At 43.0% G+C, this 18,929-nt stretch overlaps 2 protein-coding genes across 2 annotated transcripts; both read left to right on the top strand.

The window, feature by feature from the left end:
* Window positions 1-817: 817 nt before the first annotated feature.
* Window positions 818-8,082, top strand: ctdspl3 (CTD (carboxy-terminal domain, RNA polymerase II, polypeptide A) small phosphatase like 3). Its single transcript, XM_017413304.3, has 11 exons — window positions 818-1,079; window positions 3,178-3,292; window positions 3,377-3,517; window positions 3,647-3,761; window positions 4,092-4,203; window positions 5,174-5,260; window positions 6,020-6,082; window positions 6,154-6,233; window positions 6,374-6,500; window positions 6,705-6,800; window positions 7,687-8,082. The coding sequence occupies exons 1-11, from the start codon at window positions 948-950 to the stop codon at window positions 7,750-7,752; spliced, it is 1,134 nt and encodes a 377-aa protein (XP_017268793.1). The 5' UTR covers window positions 818-947; the 3' UTR covers window positions 7,753-8,082.
* A 1,182-nt stretch (window positions 8,083-9,264) lies between these two features.
* LOC108234288 (transmembrane protein 79) lies at window positions 9,265-18,069 on the top strand. The gene is made up of 5 exons (XM_017413349.3): window positions 9,265-9,415; window positions 12,716-13,003; window positions 13,766-14,332; window positions 14,840-15,053; window positions 17,386-18,069. Exons 2-5 carry the CDS (start codon window positions 12,727-12,729, stop codon window positions 17,639-17,641), a joined length of 1,314 nt encoding a protein of 437 aa, XP_017268838.1. The 5' UTR covers window positions 9,265-9,415; window positions 12,716-12,726; the 3' UTR covers window positions 17,642-18,069.
* The last annotated feature ends 860 nt before the right edge of the window (window positions 18,070-18,929 follow it).

Below are 18,929 nucleotides of genomic sequence, written 5' to 3'. Positions count from 1 at the left end.
TCAGGACATTACAGCTGTGACTTTTTTTGTTTTGATGCAACTTGTAGAGTGTTTAAAATATATAACTTTATTTGCATTATTTTTCTCATTGAAATGAAGAACGTTGTGCTCTGTGAAAGCTACGTCAGTATACTTGCTTGATTTTTTAGCTTGTAGCTACTGCTTTCTTAGTTTTAGCTTTTTGATACTGTTTTGACAATTTTAGCTCTTAGCTGCTGTTTTGCTAATTTGACTTTCAGCTATTGTTCTGCTAATTTTCACTTTTAGCTTTTGTTCTCCTAATCTAAACTTTTGTTTAGATTAGCTAATTTTAACTTTTGAAGAAATTTCATAAGTGAATCAGCAGTCAACATTTGTGCAGAAAGTGCTATTTTTTCCCTCTATTTACTATTATTAATTTGTTTTTCAAAATGATTAAGAGGTTAAGGTCTCACTATAACAGTGTATTTGTTCTGGTGTTTGGTAAATTTGGTCATAAAATTACTGTTAGTCATTTTGTGTTTAACCTACTTTCATTAGTTTCACCTTTTAACACTTTTGTAGCTGTTTTTTAAAATCACAACTTCTTTTATACCCTGTTTTGAATATTTACTGTATTTTCTTGTTTTGATATTAGTGTAATTTAAACCAAAAGTATCTGTTGACCCATATGTCTCCTGTCCTCCGTGAATGTAAACAGAAAAACGTGATTCAACGTGACAAAACTGGTCTCAAGCACCGCCCTCCGCAGCTGCCCGCGGCTGTGAAATCTAACGCACCCCGTGCGAATTTGAACCGCGTTCATTGATTCGATCCGCGCGGGGCGGAGCTTCACAGACTAAACCTTATGTGCTGGCGGTGGGGCGGGGAGAAAGAACGGGAAAAAACAGCTTTTTGACGGAAAGGAAGTGCGGAACAGCGGTGGATTTTACGCTTAAATGCTTACTAGTTCCACGTGAGGAACAAAAATGAGACTCAGGTCTCAAAAGATAGTGACGGCTTGCTCGGAGACGCCGAAAAACAGCCGTCAGAAGTCCCTCAAAAGGACGCCGAGACCTGCGTCGACGACTGCGGTGTCCGAGAGCCCACAACAATCCGAGGTAACACGTTACCAGATTGTACATTATTGTCTCCACAGTGGAGCTGCTATCAGCAATAATCACGATAGTGCACGGTTTTGAGTGAAATCCTCCAGTTGTGTAAGTAATCGCTTCATGTTTCGATGCTCGGCTATTAGCATGTTAGCTTTCCTTGTGTAATGATAGGACGATGCTAATGTTGCTAACTGATGTTAGCTGTAGCGGTAAAAGCAGAACGGCGATGATGCTTAAACTAATAATTCGCATTGTCTAAAAGAGGTTTTATTTGTTGGGGAGTTAGTTAAATGTGGAGGGACCCGTATGTCAGGCGGACAGTTATTATTCTATCCGTGAAGGCCTTAAAGTTCGGATTATGTTGCGACTGTTTTGGATTAAACGCGGCCATTTTGAAGCCACCAACAGGGGGCGCTGTTGCAGCGTTCGCATTTATTCTCACCTTGACAAAATAGTTAAATAATTTACATTTTTGGCTGAATCAGAGGTAGGTTACATCTAATTTAATGATCATCATTGTCTAGATTAAAAACAAGTCGTTTGACAAACAGCTAACATTGTTTTTCCTATGTTTTTGTTTAAAGTTAGGCTCAAATTATTATTGTTTATTCCCACTTATTGCTCTTTTATAAGTATTCTGATAGGAAAAATAAAATTAGGGTTCTGATTGTTTACATTGGAGTGATATAGCGTGGCAAATGGTAAAAGTTGGATGGTTGTTTACAAAGTCAGCAGTAACATTTTGCAGCATTTGCCCTAATAAGACATTATGTTGACATTGGAGTGTCTGCGCTTATATCACACGTTATGAACTTTATCCGCACTTCGCTCACTAAATTAAGTCATTCTTCTGCATGTTAGAGCTCAGGTTATACTCCTGAAGGGTTAATTGTGCAAAATAGTTGTCAACTTGCGGAAAAAAACACAATCTTGTACTTTTTAAGAGGACGCTATATTTGCTTTTTGTCAGATTACAACCCCAAAAAACTCTAATCCTTCTCTGGAGTTACCTTGAGGATTGTATCGTAATCCATACATGACAAATTTCTGCCACAAAACACTACAGAGAGTTCAGACGCGAGTCCAATATGAAAAGCTAAGAAGCATAAAAACACGTTTACCTAATCTTGAGCACAAGCGACACCAACAAACTACAGATTCGGGGCTGATGCAGTCGACCCGTCGTGGATTAAAGAGGCCAGCTGCACGTGACAGGCGGTCCTACTGAAGCAGGACATTACCGTTTGAACGACTGAAGCCCTGCAAGGTTGACTTGCTCCCAGGATTTCTGCTTTCTTTTCGACTTGATGGTTGATTGCAACAAATACGGATCTTATGGTGCAGAAGAGAGACTCTGCTGCTCGTTAAAAGAGCCAGAAGGTAAAACGGTTGTCAGCAAATAGAGATGCGTCGTATTTACCCTGGGGCCAAGTTATGATGCATTTTTTTTCGTAATTATGCTGTATTTATTCTCCTTTTTTTAAAAATGCCAACATCAATCTTTTTTTCCATGCTTTGTTGTAGGTAAATGATTTGTTTTTGTTTGATTCATTGTGAATTTTAGTGCGTTAAAAGTCCATTTTAATGGCCCTTTTTTAAGATTAGCAGCACATATATTAGGTGCCCTCTGCTGCTTGTGATCATACATCGTTATAGTTTGCCTGTTTTATAAGTAGGTTCTCACTACATGTTTATACAGAATAGATACATCCATCTTTTATTGTAGTTTCATCTGCTAAACATCAGTTTGAAACAAGAATTATTGTCGTTATCTCAAATTGCTTTTCAGGCGAAATAAATAAAAACTTTATAGTAAAGTTTTAGTAATTCAGCTTTTTTAGTATAATTATTCACATTATAGCTTATTGATGCCTGCCTTTTGATTTATCTGTGAAAGCAGAAATTAAAGGCCATGTATGTGTATTATATTGTGTAAAAATGTATTATAAATATAATATAATCTGAGACGTGTGTCGTTGCATTGGAATGAACTCCCTGCAAAGTCGCCCTCGTTTATATAAATGATCATAGCTTTTTGTCAGATCCCTTCACCTCTACATGTAAGACTAATAACAGTTTGAAAACTTTCCATTTGACTTCACAGGGTGAGGAGGCCGTGGATAAATCCACAGATGACGAGGTTCCCTTGATGAAGAGGCGCCGGCTGCCTCGCGGCTGGGCGAGAAAGAGGGCCGTCGCTGTGGAGGACCGGGAGTCAGGTGCTTCTGCTCTCCAGGATGAACCTGTAAGAATTAATGTTTTTTAATTTATTTTATTGTCTCCACCTCCTGTTTGTCGTCTAGATTTAGCCTTTAAGACTCCGCTCAGGCCCGTAATGCAGCACCAGCGCATACTGTCGGAGATCGACATCGAGTCTCCTCGCAATTCCACCGCCAGGAACATCTACTCCCCCATCGTGCGTTTCCTCACGCCCAGCAAAGAGAGTAAGCTCAGCGGCTGTGATTTTAATCTAAACTATTACCCTCAAAAAAACGTCAGTGAGCTTCTGAAACATTCAGGTGTTGAGCCAACTCTTTTTTTTTTTTTTTTTTTTCATGTTCTCTCTTTCCCAGATTTGAAGTGTCCTGAAACGGAGGACAGTGTGATAATGAGCCCAGAACAAGGTGTGTTTGGTTACGGGTCCATGGAGCTGCTGGCCGGAGATGAGGAGAACGACGTCTTTGACCCGTAAATAGAACCTTTTTATTTTATTATTTATTTGCTGCTTACTCCAAACCTCAGCTGGTTAGGAAATCAACTCACCTTAGAGGTTTTGTTTACACAATACTTAGTTATATTTCCACCCAGTTTAAGGATTTCTTCTTCATGTGCAGGAACAAAAACTAACACCCGACGCAGGTTTTTAGGACTTAATAGCTTTGAAATGTTTATTTTTTTTTACGCTCAGCAGAACACTGAATTACAACATAATCATAACTCTGATTGTAGCCTGTTTATTTTAAAATAAATGTTTAGGATTAAACGGTTTCTGCTGTTTAACGTAAACTCGTTTTTCAGATTCACCCTCATCAAGAACATCCTGTCGCAGTCGCAGCATTCCCGGCCGCGACTCCGGGACGTTCCCCCAAAGACCAGGAGCACCCCGGAGGCCACGCTGGTGGTCGACCTGGTGAGTTTCATCCTCGTCGGTTTTCCTTTAACTCAGAAATATTCAACATCAGGCTGTGACGTTATGTTTTAGTCCTTTTCTGCCCAAATGGGGCTGATTTGTTGTGCACAGTAGTGGCATAAATCTGTAACAGGATATTTATTTTTCTGCGGCGGCGCAAAGTTGCGTGTTTTTTCTCTGCAGCCGAAGCAGAACTAACGTTTGAGAAGCTGGCGGTCTGTGTCTTTAATGCTTCCTGCAGCTGAAACACTTTCCAGTAAAGCTGTTTTCACATCTCTTCCATCTTTTTTTTCTTCTTTTTCTTCCGCTGAACCCTGAAGAATAAAAGTCTGTAAATAATAGATGTTATCATAACATGGCTGTCTTTAGGAAGGACATTGAATCGTTTGTTTAGTGTATAAATTCCCAGTGATGAAGACGATGCTAATGATGTTTAGCTTCTCTGTGGCGTTTAGCGTCTGTGCCTGTGATTAACTGGGTTCACGTTGTTGCGCTCTCTTTTATTAGGCGTGAAAATATATAAATTAGTGTGTTTATGTAAAATAAGCCAGTGTTTTTTAAGTGTCGATGATCAGCCCTCTGAGCTGTAGTCGAAGGGTTGGATGTATCACTTTTATTTTTGTCTTGTTTTATCAAAAACGTTGTCCCTGCTGGCGTTACATTTGTCTTTTAATGAATAATATAAAGAACTGTTGTGTTTGACGGAGCAAAGAAGGTTTTCATGTTGGTCAAAGCTGGAATAAATGATTATTACCCGGGACTTTACAAAGAGAAAGTGAAATAGATGTAGTGAGTAACTGAGAAGCAGCGTCAGCAGCTCTCTGTGTGTGTGTGTTCTCACCACGACAAGAAACCTCGCCGGCGTCGGCCCGTCCCGCCAGCCAAACACTCTCTAAATGTCTGGAAGGGTTTCTGCTTTGGGGGCTTTGTTGTAGGAGCAGATTCAGATTTTAGTTTTTGTTTTTCCCAGGAGGAGACGCTGATGTTCAGCTCCCTGAATGTGATCAAAGACGCAGACTACACCTTCTACACAGCTTTCCAGGACCACCAGTACAAGGTATCTGCTCACCGCACGCTGCGGTTAACAAACCTGTTCGGCTTCAATCCGCCGCATTGTTGCTGAACTCTTCCAGTCGTGGATTTGAAGGCGATGAATTTCAGTAAAGGCACATTTCCGAAGCCATTTCTCGACATCTGTAGCTGAACGTGTCATATCTAAGTAGTGTTTGATCATAAAAAGGCAGTACTGAATCACTAGGAGCTCTGTGCTCGTTCCCAGGAATTAGACAGACCCATTGAGGAATAATAGGACATGTTCCGGTTCAGCGGGCGTCGCTTTTAAATATTAGTTTACGTTTAAAGACATGAAATCTGCCTCTTGTCACACAGAATCCCCATTTTTCCACCGAGAAACAAAGCAGATCGTTCTGCAGCAGCGTCACTCCTGCTTTCAATTACATCAAGTAATCGGTTACACTTCGGGGTTGTATTCGTGTTTCTTTCTCCTGGTGTTGAAAACTTATGGCTGTGAAACAAATGTTTTAAAGTCCCGAGCTTCTCTGTGGCTCGTAGTTTGGAAACCGCTGCTGCGGATCATTTTCAGAGCTCCTCCGTGACTCATTATTTTTGTCACGGATGAGGAACAGAAGCTGCTGGAAAGTGAATTTTGGAGTTTAAATTAAAAAAAAAACTACATTTGTACCGAATAACCTGTCATTCAGTGAGTCTGCCTGCCGCAAAACAAAAACAGCTGCGTCAGCGGATTTTAACTTTAAAGAAACTGAATTATTTATTCTTTTAACCCTGGATGGATTAGGTGTACATGATACTACGACCACATGTGAAGGAGTTTCTGCAAGCCATGGCGAAAACCTACGAGGTACGTGGGACTTTGTTTCGAGGTTTTCAGGTGTTGAACGAGGTTTCTCACGGCTGCTCGCTGTGTTCCAGCTGTTTGTTTACACGTGTGCGAAGAAGGAGTACGCTGAGAAGATCCTGGAGATCCTGGACCCTCAGAGGAAACTCTTTCGGTACGTTTCCCGGATGACTCTCCTCTGGGACATCAGCAGTCCGACTGAACTCTTGGACGTTCTAATAATCCTGTGTTCAGCGCTGTAGGGACACCTTTTTTTTTGCGATTGTTCCGTGACGTTTCCCATCTCCTCTGCAGGCACCGTCTGTACCAGGACGACTGCGCTTGTGTTCTCGGACACTACGTCAAAGACCTCAGCGTCCTCGGGAGGGACCTCGCCAAGACCGTCGTCCTGGACAACGCGCCTCATACTTACCCCTACCATGTGAGCGCAAACGAGTCTTTTTAGCTGTGCTTTCATCTCCTTTGTGGCGGCCATCTTTAATCTTGAACTCCAAAAACTAAACAGTTGCAGATGAACATCGGGCAGCAGGCGCTGGAGGATAACAAGCCGATTTAACCAGCTGATTATCTCGTATTTGTTGGCTAAAAGGGAGACGGCTCATCCGCGTGTCTTGGTGTTTTGCAGCTGATGAACACGGTCCCCGTGAAGAGCTGGTCTGGAGCCCCGGAGGACAGAGAGCTGCAGAAACTCATCCCCTACATGGAGAAGCTGGCTGCAGCTGTGAGTCTGCTCCATCGTTTACTTCACCTCACTGTTGAGCTTTCTCGTCTTCGCAGTTTTCCTGCACCGATCACATTTCTGGGTTTTACCGTAAGGCGGGCAGCTGCTTCGGAGAGGGAAACTCAACATGATGACACTCACCACTGCTTTGCTCCTGCCAGCAGAGCAAACTGTGTACAAGATGAAGCTTTTAGTTGCTTAAGATGTTTCCTTCAGGGGAGGACGGACCAGAAACAGACCCTAAAGAGTTTTTGTTGCTTCATAACTGAATGTGAGAACTAGCAGCTGTAACTAATATCTTTACAGATTAAACTTTATTTTTGGATTGTTTGCTGCCCCCTTGTGGCGACATTACACCACTGCAGGTTTAACTGAGAGTTAAATGTCTTAATGAGAAACATTCAGTGTTTTATTTACCCCACTAAGTTTAAAAAGTCGTATACTAGTGTCAAATATCATGAATAAATTTATGACCTAGTAGCTTTAAGCCTTTTTAAAATTACCAAAGAGAAATGCTAAATAAAGGTTAAATTTGCATTTATTTTTACACACCAGGTTTGAACAGTTAGAGTAAAAATAAAAATAGTTAATATATCAGACTCTGTGTAACTGAGATATAATGATCAAATGAAGCTTTTGCTTTTTGTTAAATTAGTATTTTAAGCAAATTAGTCTCATTATAATAACAGTTAAGACTTTTAGGACTGAAACTATGAGCGTAAACAAGACCATTCGGTTCTCAAATGGAGACCCAGGTTCGAGCCCGGAAGCGGTTCTGATGGGTTTGTTTTGTTTCTGGTTCTGGTCGTGAGCAGAGCAGCTGATTATCTTCAGCTCCACCCGCCTGCAGGTCCGGGTCTGAATATCTCCCGCTTTGTTTTTTCAGGAGGACTTTCAGGAGGTGCTGAAGAAGAGGAAGGACCACTTCCTCCGGCTGCTGTCGGAGGACTGATGGGCCACTGCGCACCCCTCAACGCCTCCGCGGCTCCACCTTCGTCGAAAAGCAGAATCCGGCTGAAACCTGCCGATGACTTGAAAAGGCGGAAAACTGCCACCTCCGTTCTCTCCACGAATCATTCCTCAGGCTGTAAACTGCTAATGTGTGTCTCTAGATCAAAACTTGAAATGTCGTGTTTATATTCAGATTTTTTCTTTTTTTTTTTATTTATTAAGTATTTTGCTGATGAGTTGCTAATTAACAACCCGTATCTGTATATTTGAAAGAAATGCTTTTTTTTTTTTTCAATGGAATAAACTTACCCTGATAATGTTTCAAACCTCACATGGGCGTCAGCTTTCACGTACATCAGGTGAGCTCAGATGAACATTTTATTCTAGTATATGTATATTTTAATACAGACGAGTGGAAAAAAGGTTTTAAGTCCAGAATATTTAATTCTTGTGCCTGAACTTCCTTTAAGATCGAGTTCTTCGTAAAGTTCGAGACAGTAGTCGAGTGTTTTTAGCATTCTTTTTTACATTTCTGCTAAAACGAATCTCTTTGCTTTCTGTTCAGCAGGAAAGTAAATATTTATGAGAGCAAGTAGGGGAAAAAAAGAGGAATTTATGGAGCGGTTTTAACCGAGGGGAGCTTATCTGTGAGGAAGATGTTAAACATCCCAAAAATAAGAACCATTGAACCTTTTTAAAGCACCATTGTTTCTATCCTGTTCAAACCCGTCCTATACTTTGAAAACGTGAATTATGCAGCAAAACGTGAGTCGCTGCTGAAGTTTGATCATTTGTTACAAATTACAGGTGACGTCATTAACTTTTGAGCTGTCGAGTATCTTCAACTTCTTAGCAAACCAACTTGTCTTGTTGCCAAAACGTTTGTCAGGACATATACAAAAAATAATAAATTAACTCACAGCTGTGATCATCAGTCTTCTGACGCTCCCGGTTCAAAACTTTTTAAAATCGGACTTGTAGTTTTCACACAGCAGCTGTTTTTCTTTTTTTTTTTTAGGCTTAATTTTCAGTCTGTTTCTGTCTGCCTCTCTCTGCAGTCAGGGAGTGACAGACGCAGGCGTGTGGTCACCGCGGTAACGAGCCACTGGCAGCAGCATTTCTTCACCTTTCTCCGCGGTTTACACGTCCAAATGTTGGCATTTTTCACAAAGTTTATCACATTATTATAAAAACCAGAATATTTACAGCATTTCTGAGGTAAAAAAAATCACTAATAGTCAGTAAAAGAGTAATAAAAACAACAGACTGGATCTTATTTGGTTCATTGAATAAGATCCTTGGAGAGGAGCAGAACTGTGTGGATGTTGGAGTTCAGTTCAAGTGTAAATGTTTACAGTCCTGTTTGGAGAAATGTCCTGTTTGTGATGGATGTGATCGCTAATGTTGCATCTGAGTAAGTGCCTCTTCCTCCTCTTCCTCGGATCCTCTCAGGTTTTATTTGCTCCATATGGTCTTTGACATGGTACCCAGGAAGAAAAAAAACAAAAAAAACCTGGTGTGGGCGGAGAGAAGCTGTGTATTTTGTCGGTCCTGAAATTTGATTCAGAAGTTCAGGATCCTGGAAGACAAAAAGCAGAAGCCGAGGGGGAGGGAAGGACGGAGGGACTCTTTCTCTTCTAAATATCCTGCAAGCTCCGACTAAAGTAAGTCCTTCTAAAGCAGAACAATCCTGTAAGGTTTGTGTTTGATTTCAGCCAGTGAGCTGCTTTAATGAGCTCCAGGTTTCTGAAGGATTTTACGCACGGCTTCATGCGCTTTTTTGTGTGGATTTATTTCCCAACGAATCAGTTTTCTGCAGCCCTAAACACCAAACAAGAGGTTTTTTTTTTTTTTTAAGTCAAAACTAGAAAGGCTTTGTTTGAGAGATGATCTAGAGAAAGAAAGAGAGGGAGAGGGAAAAAGGCGCATTGGTGCTTTCCGCGCCAGGCGGCTCCGATAACCACCGTGATTTATTCCTCTGTACACGGGAAAGTCCGCATTTGGCTGGAGAAAGACCGTCTTCTTGGTGTTTTTATTTTTAAATATATATATATATATATATATATATACATTGTGTGCCAAGACTCTGCGCCACATTTTGGGTGTGCGCCAAAAAAAAGGGATCCAGAAGAAAGTGGCTCCAAGTCCAAATTCAATCCGCAGATGTTCCAAGAAGCCTCAGATCCAGAGTTAAGCTGTTTTTACCAACATCTGGACGGTTTTACCACCAAGTAGATGGATTTTATTGGCTTTAATGTTAAAATATGAGCCAAAAAACAACTTGATCTGAGTGTTAAAATATAAAAAAGTAAAAATAGTCATGCATCCCCTTCAAACAAAAACAAAGATCGTTTATTAGCTGTTCTGTAATAACAGGTGTAATAAAAGGGTTAGCAGTCTTTGGAGGAGTGCATATCGCCCGCCGCCTTTCATGACGTCATACCGTGTGACGTCACGCTCGGAGGGTGTGTTGTGAGTGACTCTCAGCTACTACCACACTGAGCTGTAGTCATTGTTCTGTGGGCTGGTTAGCTGTGGCGTCCATCTTGAATTGGCTCCAGAGGTTAATCAGTTGTAGATCCAAAGATTCATTAAAATCCATCCAGTGCTTCATGAGATATTTTGCTAACAGGCACGTGAACGCACACACAGCTTCGCCTTTTGGCGGCCAGCGATAACTGTGACTTTAACAGAGGAAAAACACGAGCTTCCTGTGAAAAGTTGTGGCGTTTTAAAGTATAAATGTCATAAATTCTTTAGATTACTTTTGGTTTTTCTTGTGAATAAATGAAACTGATATTTTGATCCCATAAAGCTGCGGTTCCCAGCCCTGGTCCTTGAGGAACACCATCCTGCATGTTTTCGCTGTTTCTCTGCTCTGAGGCACCTGATTTGAATGAGCGAGTGAATTAAAGGCTTCTGCAGACATGAAGACCTGCAGAGGAGCAGGGAAACGATGAAAACATGCAGGATGGTGTTCCTCAAGGACCAGGATTAGGACCCACTGCCTTGTGATGTTCTCAGACGCTCGTCTTCCCTTCACCTGATGTCTTTGAGTCTCACCTTCTCACGTGTCATCCATTCACCTCTTTCAGGTCTGTCTCTATTCAGAACAAATAATTCTTTTCTTATTTTTCTCCCCCAAAACCAAAACCACCCGTAAACGCTCCCATAAAGTCTGTTACCGGAAGCTGCGCTCGCAGTTACACGCACCTGTTTGCAATTATTCGACCCGATCTGAAATGATTTTACCAAAATGTTAGAAATGTTTTCCTTCACTTGTAGAAAAGCAGCTTCAGGGTTGTTTTCTTTTCCTCTGTTTTCGTCTCCTTCTCTTGTTGTTTCAGTGGCAGCAGCTGTTTATTCTGTGGAGCAAAAGTTTGGTTAAAAAGATAAACACTTTTCTCGCCGTGGCCTCATCAGGTTTGAGGAGCGTGTTTAATTCTCCCTAACAGGATTTGACCTCGTTTGCTGTACTTTCTGTTTTAGGCTTCTTCTGGTTTGACTGATCAGCTGATTGACGTTTATTTCTGTTCATCGTGTCACAATAAAACAGGATTACAGTCCCAAAGCCCGCTCATGGAGTCCGCTTCCTGCAGCTGGTTTCAGGAGGCGTAGTGACTCCACAGCTTTTTTTTACTTCTGCAGGGCAAGATTTAGCAAAAGACAAACTCAGATCAGTGCTCTGCAGCCTCTTCTCTGTAATTTTCCCGTTCTTTCAGGAACATCTTCGGTGCAGGCCGTGTTTTTAAATCATCTCAGGTCGTTAAACACTCAGTTCCAGGTCGTCTTTGACTCTGCTGTTCGACTATGATGTTAAAGTTAAAGTTTGAAGCAAAGATCTGGCACAACATCTGTAAAAATTATATCTGCTTTTGAAGGTCAAATTAGCTTTGGTGGCCATCTTAAATCAGGTTCTTTTTGCCTTTCTGTCAGGCAATAAGAATAAAAAATAAAACCTAAGCATTGCAGCTTTTGTGAAGTTACATAAAAGAAGTATTTCTGATTATTACCTGCACTTATTGGCAAAGCGGCAACAAAATAAGATGTTTTCATTCCTTACTTTCAGTGAAAGCAGCACAAAATTAAGTTAAAATTAATAACTTCACAGATAATTCTGCTCTGAGCTGGAAAAGTGACGTAGTTTTACTGATCTGAACCACCCGCTGGATGAGTTTTGTTTTGTCTCCTTTAAATTCAACATTTGGAAATAAAAATTCTGTCATTCTAAGTGAAAAAAATGTAACTCTGTCTTCTTCTCTTCATAAAAGTCATCCCATCCCTGCTGGGATTTTATATCCTAATGTTTTTTTTCTTTCTTTCTTTCATCTGTGAGGCTTAAAATCTTTTTTTAAAAACATCCTGACATGTTATTGATCTTAACCTGATCAAACTGTAAGTAAAAATACAGGAAATCCCAATTATCCTAGAATAGAACCTCCACCCAGGCTTTGGAAACAAAAATTATATGACTTTTAGATCCAAAAGTCATCATTTATCGAGTCAGATTTGTGCCAATAAAATAAGAATAAAAGTCTGGCAGAAAATAAACCACCACGAGACGAATAAACGAATCATTTCTGGAGCAAAACCTCCTCTACAATGTCGTATTTTGTTTTTTTTTTGTTGTTATTTTCTTGTTCGATTTTATTGACATGAACCTGATTCTGTACGCCATCGTCACGATATACCCGAAAGAAACATCTGAAGCTTTTTAAGCTGCTTCATTTTGCTGTGATTCTAAAAGAGGACAGATAAAACCACTGCCGAGGCAGAGATGAGCTTTGTCATCCTGTCAGCCCTGCAGACGTTTGAGCATCAGTCCAGATGAAGTCAGATCAGGATTTTGTTGTGAAGTATTTCCACTTTCCACGCAGAAAGCCAGTGCTTTACAGCTGGAGGGAAAAGGGTTTCCAGACCTGAAAAATTCAAGCTTTTAACTCTTGTGTGTGTTGCTCCCTCAGGCTGTGTGACTATGAGCTCCTCGGGGCCTCAGGCCACTAACCGGCAGAACGTGAAGGAGCTCGACAGCATGAAGGAGTCCATCAGCGACATCATCAACCAGCTCCAGGACATCGACCCGGCCAGGCTCTCCTTCTCCCCCTTCCTGGACCTGGACACTCAGATCTCCTTGGCGCCGGTGTCGGACAGCCCCGAGTCTTCGGTGGAGGAGCTGCACTCGTCCTCCCACTCTGTCTCGGGCTCCCAGCGCTCCCTAGAGCCGGCACCAGCAGCAGCAGAGCAGCCGACGAGTGAGTATTTCCTGCTGTTTGTCACCGTCTGCCCGCTGGAGCTGCAGGATCCGTGGAGAGACCAGAACAAATGAGCAGAAGCTGAATATGACAAGGCTCCAGGCTGGATTTAAAGGGAGCAAAGATAGAATCTGAGTCAAAAACAAAGCAGTCATCGTTTCTGTTTTAAAGAGGGCATACTGTCTTGTTTTTTTTACTCAGCTTCTTCAAGTCCTGGTGAAATTTCTTTGGGTTGTTTTGATAAAAACGCAGCAGGATTGCAGAACCAAAGCACTCTGCTGCAGCCTGTTCACTCTTCTCTTTGCAGCTGAAGTTTAGTGAAGGGCCAGACATGCCGGTCTTTAAAGATTGTTGTAGAAACATAAATTACACTCAGTAACTCTGAAAGACACCTCACAGTCTTCAGCATTATTGTTTACATCAGGAAACAGCAGATGGAGCTCAGTAAAGTGTTAAAAACAGTTTTATTCTTACTTTTTCCTCATCTGCAGATAGATTTTAGTGCCCGTACTGATTTTAAAGAAGGAACGTGTCACTGATGCAGCTCATTTAGGACAACTATGAAGAATTAAACAGCATCAGATCAACTTGTTTTGTTTTTTATTTCAGATTTGTTGCTTATCAGACACATTCATCCAGGTTATTCTTGTAAGAGGCGTATTTCTGTTTAAGTGGGACTAACAGGACGTATTTCTGAGACTCTGAAGTAAAGTAAGTCTGTGGTTGATCTTTTCTTTAGTAAAATGTGTTGTGATTCGACAGGTTTAGCTTCGTGCCACCAGCCGCCCGGCGTTCACCTCCCAGCACAGCCTGAAGCAGATCAGACAGGAGGGGACGAACTGGATCAGACTCTTTCCAGTCCGATCATCACAGCACATAGTTTGGACACCAGCACGGAAAACTGCATCGGCCCCCCAACCCTGGCCTCTCAGGGCGACATTCCCAACGGCACAGACACGCCGAGATGGAGTCCAGAATCCACCAATCTGGAGAGCACCGTGGACGAGGGCCGGCCTCTGATGGGCCCGCCACCGGAGAGCGTGGAGCTGGCCGTGTGGACCCCAGGGGGCCCGACAGAGACTAACGGAGCCGCGGAGGAGGCTTCGGATCGGGGGCGATGCTGCTGTCGCTGCAGCCAGAGTAAATGCTGTCAGAGCGGCAGAGTTCCTGCGTTCGTCTCGGTGCTGGCCTCTCTGCTGTGTGCAGCCGGGATCCTCTACGCGCTCTACTTCTACGTCCCCATCAGGCCCCCCGACTGCCCCGACGCCAGCAGCCGCCTCATTTTCACCTTCTGCTGGTGCTCGGTGGCTGCGCTGCCCGTCCTGCTGGGTACGCTTCAAACACCTGCACACACACACATACACACTCCTCGGGGGAATGCATATCGCCCGCCGCCTTTCATGCCAGACAGATGCCAGATGTGGGCAAAAGCAGCGGGCGATGATAAATAACAAAGATTAAGGAGGATTTGGTTTGTCTGGCTGCCTCGTCTTGGAAGGTTTCAGTGTCCTCTTTAATTTCATGCTCCTAAAACCTCAGCACGGCAGACGTCTCCCAGGGCCTCTGCACAGACACATAGTTTCCTTCACATGGTTTTAAATGGAAACTACAGGAAGTGATCCGCTGTGTCTCTGTCTCTCAAGACTGTGGACTAATTGTCTCAGTCGAAGCAGAACACGTGCAAACACACAGGGGAGGATTTGCATGCAGGCCAGCCTGCTGTGGGGGGGTTTCTGTATTCAAATGAAGAAAATGTAAAACCAGAAAGGCTGCTGTCAGAAAAGACGGCCCAGATTCAAGGCGTCAGCTGACTTGTTGCTCTGTTATTCCCCACAGCGATGCTCGTGGGCGCAGGCTGCCAGTTCTGCTCCGGCTCCTTCGACCTGCAGGACTCCTTCCCCAGAAGACGAACGCCTCAGCAGCTGTTCGTCACGTCGACCTCGGAGCAGCTACTCCTCTACGCTCTCAACCTGGTCGTGATGGCCGCTCTGCTGCCTCAAGGCGAGCTGAAGCTGGTGCCCATACTGGCTGTGATGTTCGTCTTCGGCAGGTGAGGCTGGGAGTGGATCAGAGGAGGGAGTTACCATGGTTACAACCCAGTCTCCAAAACACCAAACACGCTGATTTATCTCCCGAGCTCAAAAGCCAGTGACCTTCGCCTCACGAGTAATCACGAATACCTGTAATTATTTCAGTCTAAATCGGGGAACCGACAAACCGAGGTCGCCGTCTCTAAAGCTCACGTTGCTAAAAACAAACTCCGTCATTAACAAGAGAGGATCTGGCAGCGTGTCGGAGATCAGCAGAGAGCTTCGAAACCTGCCTCGACACAGAGGATGCTGTCCCTCTTAGGATATTTGGTTGCACAACTTTTTGATGTGATCGCTGTAGTCGGGTGATTTCTGCACCTCTCTCTGGGACCAATGCACCTGTCCACAGGTGTTTTGTCCCAGGTGCTTCAGGTTGGAGGGCTTCCTGCTCCAGATGTTTCAGCTCCTTCCACAGATGTTCAACAGGGCTCAGATGGGCCACTTCAGAACCGTCCAGTGTTTGGTTCTGAGCCATTCTTGGGTGTTTTTAGTTGTGTGTTTTGGGTCATTATCCTGTTGGACCCACGACCTGCGACTCAGACCAAGGTTCTGACTCTGAGCAGCACATTTCAGTCCAGAATGCCTTGATAGTCTTGAGGTTTCTTTGCACAGATTTAAGACACCCTGAAGCAGCTCCAGAACCGACCCGAGCCTCCGTGTTTCACTGTAGATCCAGGGTTCTTCTCTTTGTATAGAGCTGATGTAACTCCAGTGTTGTCTCACCTGTCCTCAGGACGTTCTCCCAGAAGCTTTGTGGTGTCTCCGTCTTAGCTTTTTTATGATTTGACGTCCTCCTCTGTCGTCTTCCTCAAACAGCGACCGACGATGCGACCTACCGCTGATGTACCTTCACCTCAGAGTTCTCCTCTGATCCCTTTTTGGACTCTTTGGTTAACGTTTGTATATTAGTTTCCGTCTTCCACGTCCACGGAGGTAGTCTCCAGTCCTGTGGACCTGAAACGTCTGAATAATCTGTGCAGCTGGGGTCACGGGAAACGTGATCAGAAACTTTGCTTGTTTTCTGTAAAGTAGCTCCAGTGTTTCTGTCAAAGTTTACAAGGCAAATAATCTGCAATAAAAAGACTAAATGTTCGTAATGAGCAGGTATTGTTTAAAAACAGCAACTAGACGAAGCCAGTAGGCCGATTTAAAGTCAAATGGCATGTGTATTAAATTTAGAAGGTGTTCTGAAGCAGGGACACCAAACAAGAAGGCCTCAGAAGCTAAAAATAGATTTGATATATGGACCAGGATCTTTACCTGGACAGGTTGATCTGTCTCCATGGTGATAAGGCCTGTTCAACAGCTTCTTTGTGTCTGTAACCACCGTGGGTTTTTCTTTTTTTCCTCCAGCAGCTGCAGAGAGATATTTGCATGCTCCTTTCTTTTCGCCGGCCGGTTGCTGACATTGTTCTGGTGTTTGGTGTTTGGATGGGTGGTGCTCAGTTTGCATCCAGGGCAGAGCTCTCTGCGGTCGCTATAAAAAAGATGTCATAAAAAAAAGAGGGTAGAACTGATTCAAAAGGGCAAATCTGAGCCCAGATGTAACCAAACTTTGTTGGGATGTCTGCTTTCCATCGTGTCCCCGCTGACTTTGTTGTTTGAAGAAAGTTACTGCTTAAAGAAGCCAACAGAAGATCCAACGCAATCATAAATGCTTTACTTATTGGCTGGGAATTGTTGCATTTTTATTTACGGATGCTCCAAAAAATACATTGGTTGTTAAAGATGCAATCATTTTACGTTAGACTTAAATAAACGGGGTTTAACCTGCAGAGCACAGCATTAAAGTCAAACATTAAGACAGGAAAAAAAGAGTTAAACTAAGATCATCTTATGCTGAGAAAGGATGAAGTTACAGCTGTTTTGGTTAAATCTCAAACCTCCCGCGAAACTGGAAGATTTCACACAATCTGTTTGTGCTCAGAGTTCGTGTTGGGAACGACTCTCAGCTACAACCACTCCAAAGTTTAGCTCAGTATCAGTAAAACCGACCGAGTCTGAGCCATTTTTTGTGCTTGCTAAAGTCAGGCAGCCATCTTGACTTGGGTTGACTCCAAAGGTTGGTCAGTTGTAGGTGTACATCAAGCGATCAAAATCTGTCCAGCAGTTTATAAGATATTTTGCTAACAGACAGCCAGGTCAGATTTAGTATAGAAGGACATTATAATGGAAATAATCCTGCCTGACTGATTGACTTACCCTTCCCCCCATCGGGGAAGCTTTGAGTGTTTAACCTTTGACCTTGTTCTGACTTCCTGTTTGGTGTTTTTTTTTGTGGGTCCCTCTCAGGCTGGTTTACTGGTTCAGCCTGAACACGTGCCCCTCCTGGAGAGGATTTGGCTCCGGCCTGACCGTCTTCCCGCTCCTCGCCATGGTCGCCCTCAATCTGTTCCTCATGTACAGCCTCAGCCTCAAGGAGCCCCTCTTTGGCTCCGGGGATGCCCTCTATAATCAGGTCACCCCCTCTTCCTGGTCGGGGGAGACTTCTCAGAGCCCGAGCAGCGAACCAGACGTCCCGCCCACAGACATCCTGGACGCTCAGTGAGGAGGAGAGCCGCGCTTTCTTCTTTTCCAAAAATAGGCCATTCCTGTGGTCTGCTGCCGAGCGCAGCTACAACCTCCAGCCCTCCAGCTACGCGACGGCTCCGCTCGCTGCTCCTCCCGTGTGCAGCCCTTTTTCATGTGGATTTGTGCTTCACTATCTGAAAGGCACAAGCCCTGCCTGCCTGTGGCCGATGGTGCCTTTGAACAATGCTGTAACCATAAAACATTTGTCTTTTTAAGCTATTCCAGCACCTATATTTAACTTCTCAAAAGCTCTGCTATATAAAAATGGCTGCATTTGTTTTAACTTTGCAAAACAACAAAGAGGCTGCAGTTGGCTTCTTTACTGTTGTGACAATCCAGAAACTTTTGTACAGGGTGAAGACTGAATAAAAAGCATTTACAAAAAAAAATATATATATATATATATATTCTTATTTCCAGTTGTTGCTGTCTCTTTTTCAGCTTTGCAGTGAGTGTGTACCTGGCTTTTGTTACCTTCTCATAATCTCCTGCCTCCTCAGGACTAGCAGTCCTTACGGGGACCAAACCGTGGTCCTAAAATGGTTCATTAAGGCTGCAGAACTGGATGGAGGCCAATGCAATGTCCTGCGAAGGATAGAAATACAAACTTGTGTGTTTTAGTGCTACAACTGTCTTCATATGATAACACGTTGCTCATACGTCTCCGCCCTGCTGCTGATGAATTTGTGGGTTTCCTGGCACCGACATGAAGCCGAAACAGAATAAGAAGCACTGGTAGTTCAGTTTGAACTCTCGGCCCATGACAGATTGATGAGCGATCTGAATTACAGTAATTACAGGAAGTTCACTGACTGAAGACGCGCATCAAGTCAAAAATACAAATTTTTCAAGCCTAAATGCTGGGATTGAGTTTCTTCTTCCTGCTAAATGTCAGTGTATTTTTAGTTATTGTAATTAGCATGGTTATCCGTTTGAAATAAACACTTAAACAATCCTCAGATCCAACTGGATTGACAGAACAAAGACACAGCTCTGCTTTCTTATACTGTCTGTCACATAATATATATATTTAAATTACTGTATTTAAATTAGACAATCTGTTGTAATGTTTAAAGTTTTATTGCTGAAGTTTGTTCAAAACCTGATCTAGGACTGTAAATAATAATTAACCTCAATCCGGTGTTTGACTTTTAACTTCATGTCCTGGTGTCTGAACATTTAATGGCTGAACAGGAAGTTTCCAGTCTTTTGAAATAAAACACAACATTTATTGTGTCACACTAACGAGAAAAAAATACTGTAAA

Source organism: Kryptolebias marmoratus, linkage group LG24 (assembly GCF_001649575.2).
Source record: "Kryptolebias marmoratus isolate JLee-2015 linkage group LG24, ASM164957v2, whole genome shotgun sequence".
NCBI classification, from domain to species: domain Eukaryota; kingdom Metazoa; phylum Chordata; class Actinopteri; order Cyprinodontiformes; family Rivulidae; genus Kryptolebias; species Kryptolebias marmoratus.
The sequence above is the reverse complement of the archived record's forward strand: the minus strand, read 5'-3'. Positions and strand labels throughout refer to the sequence as shown.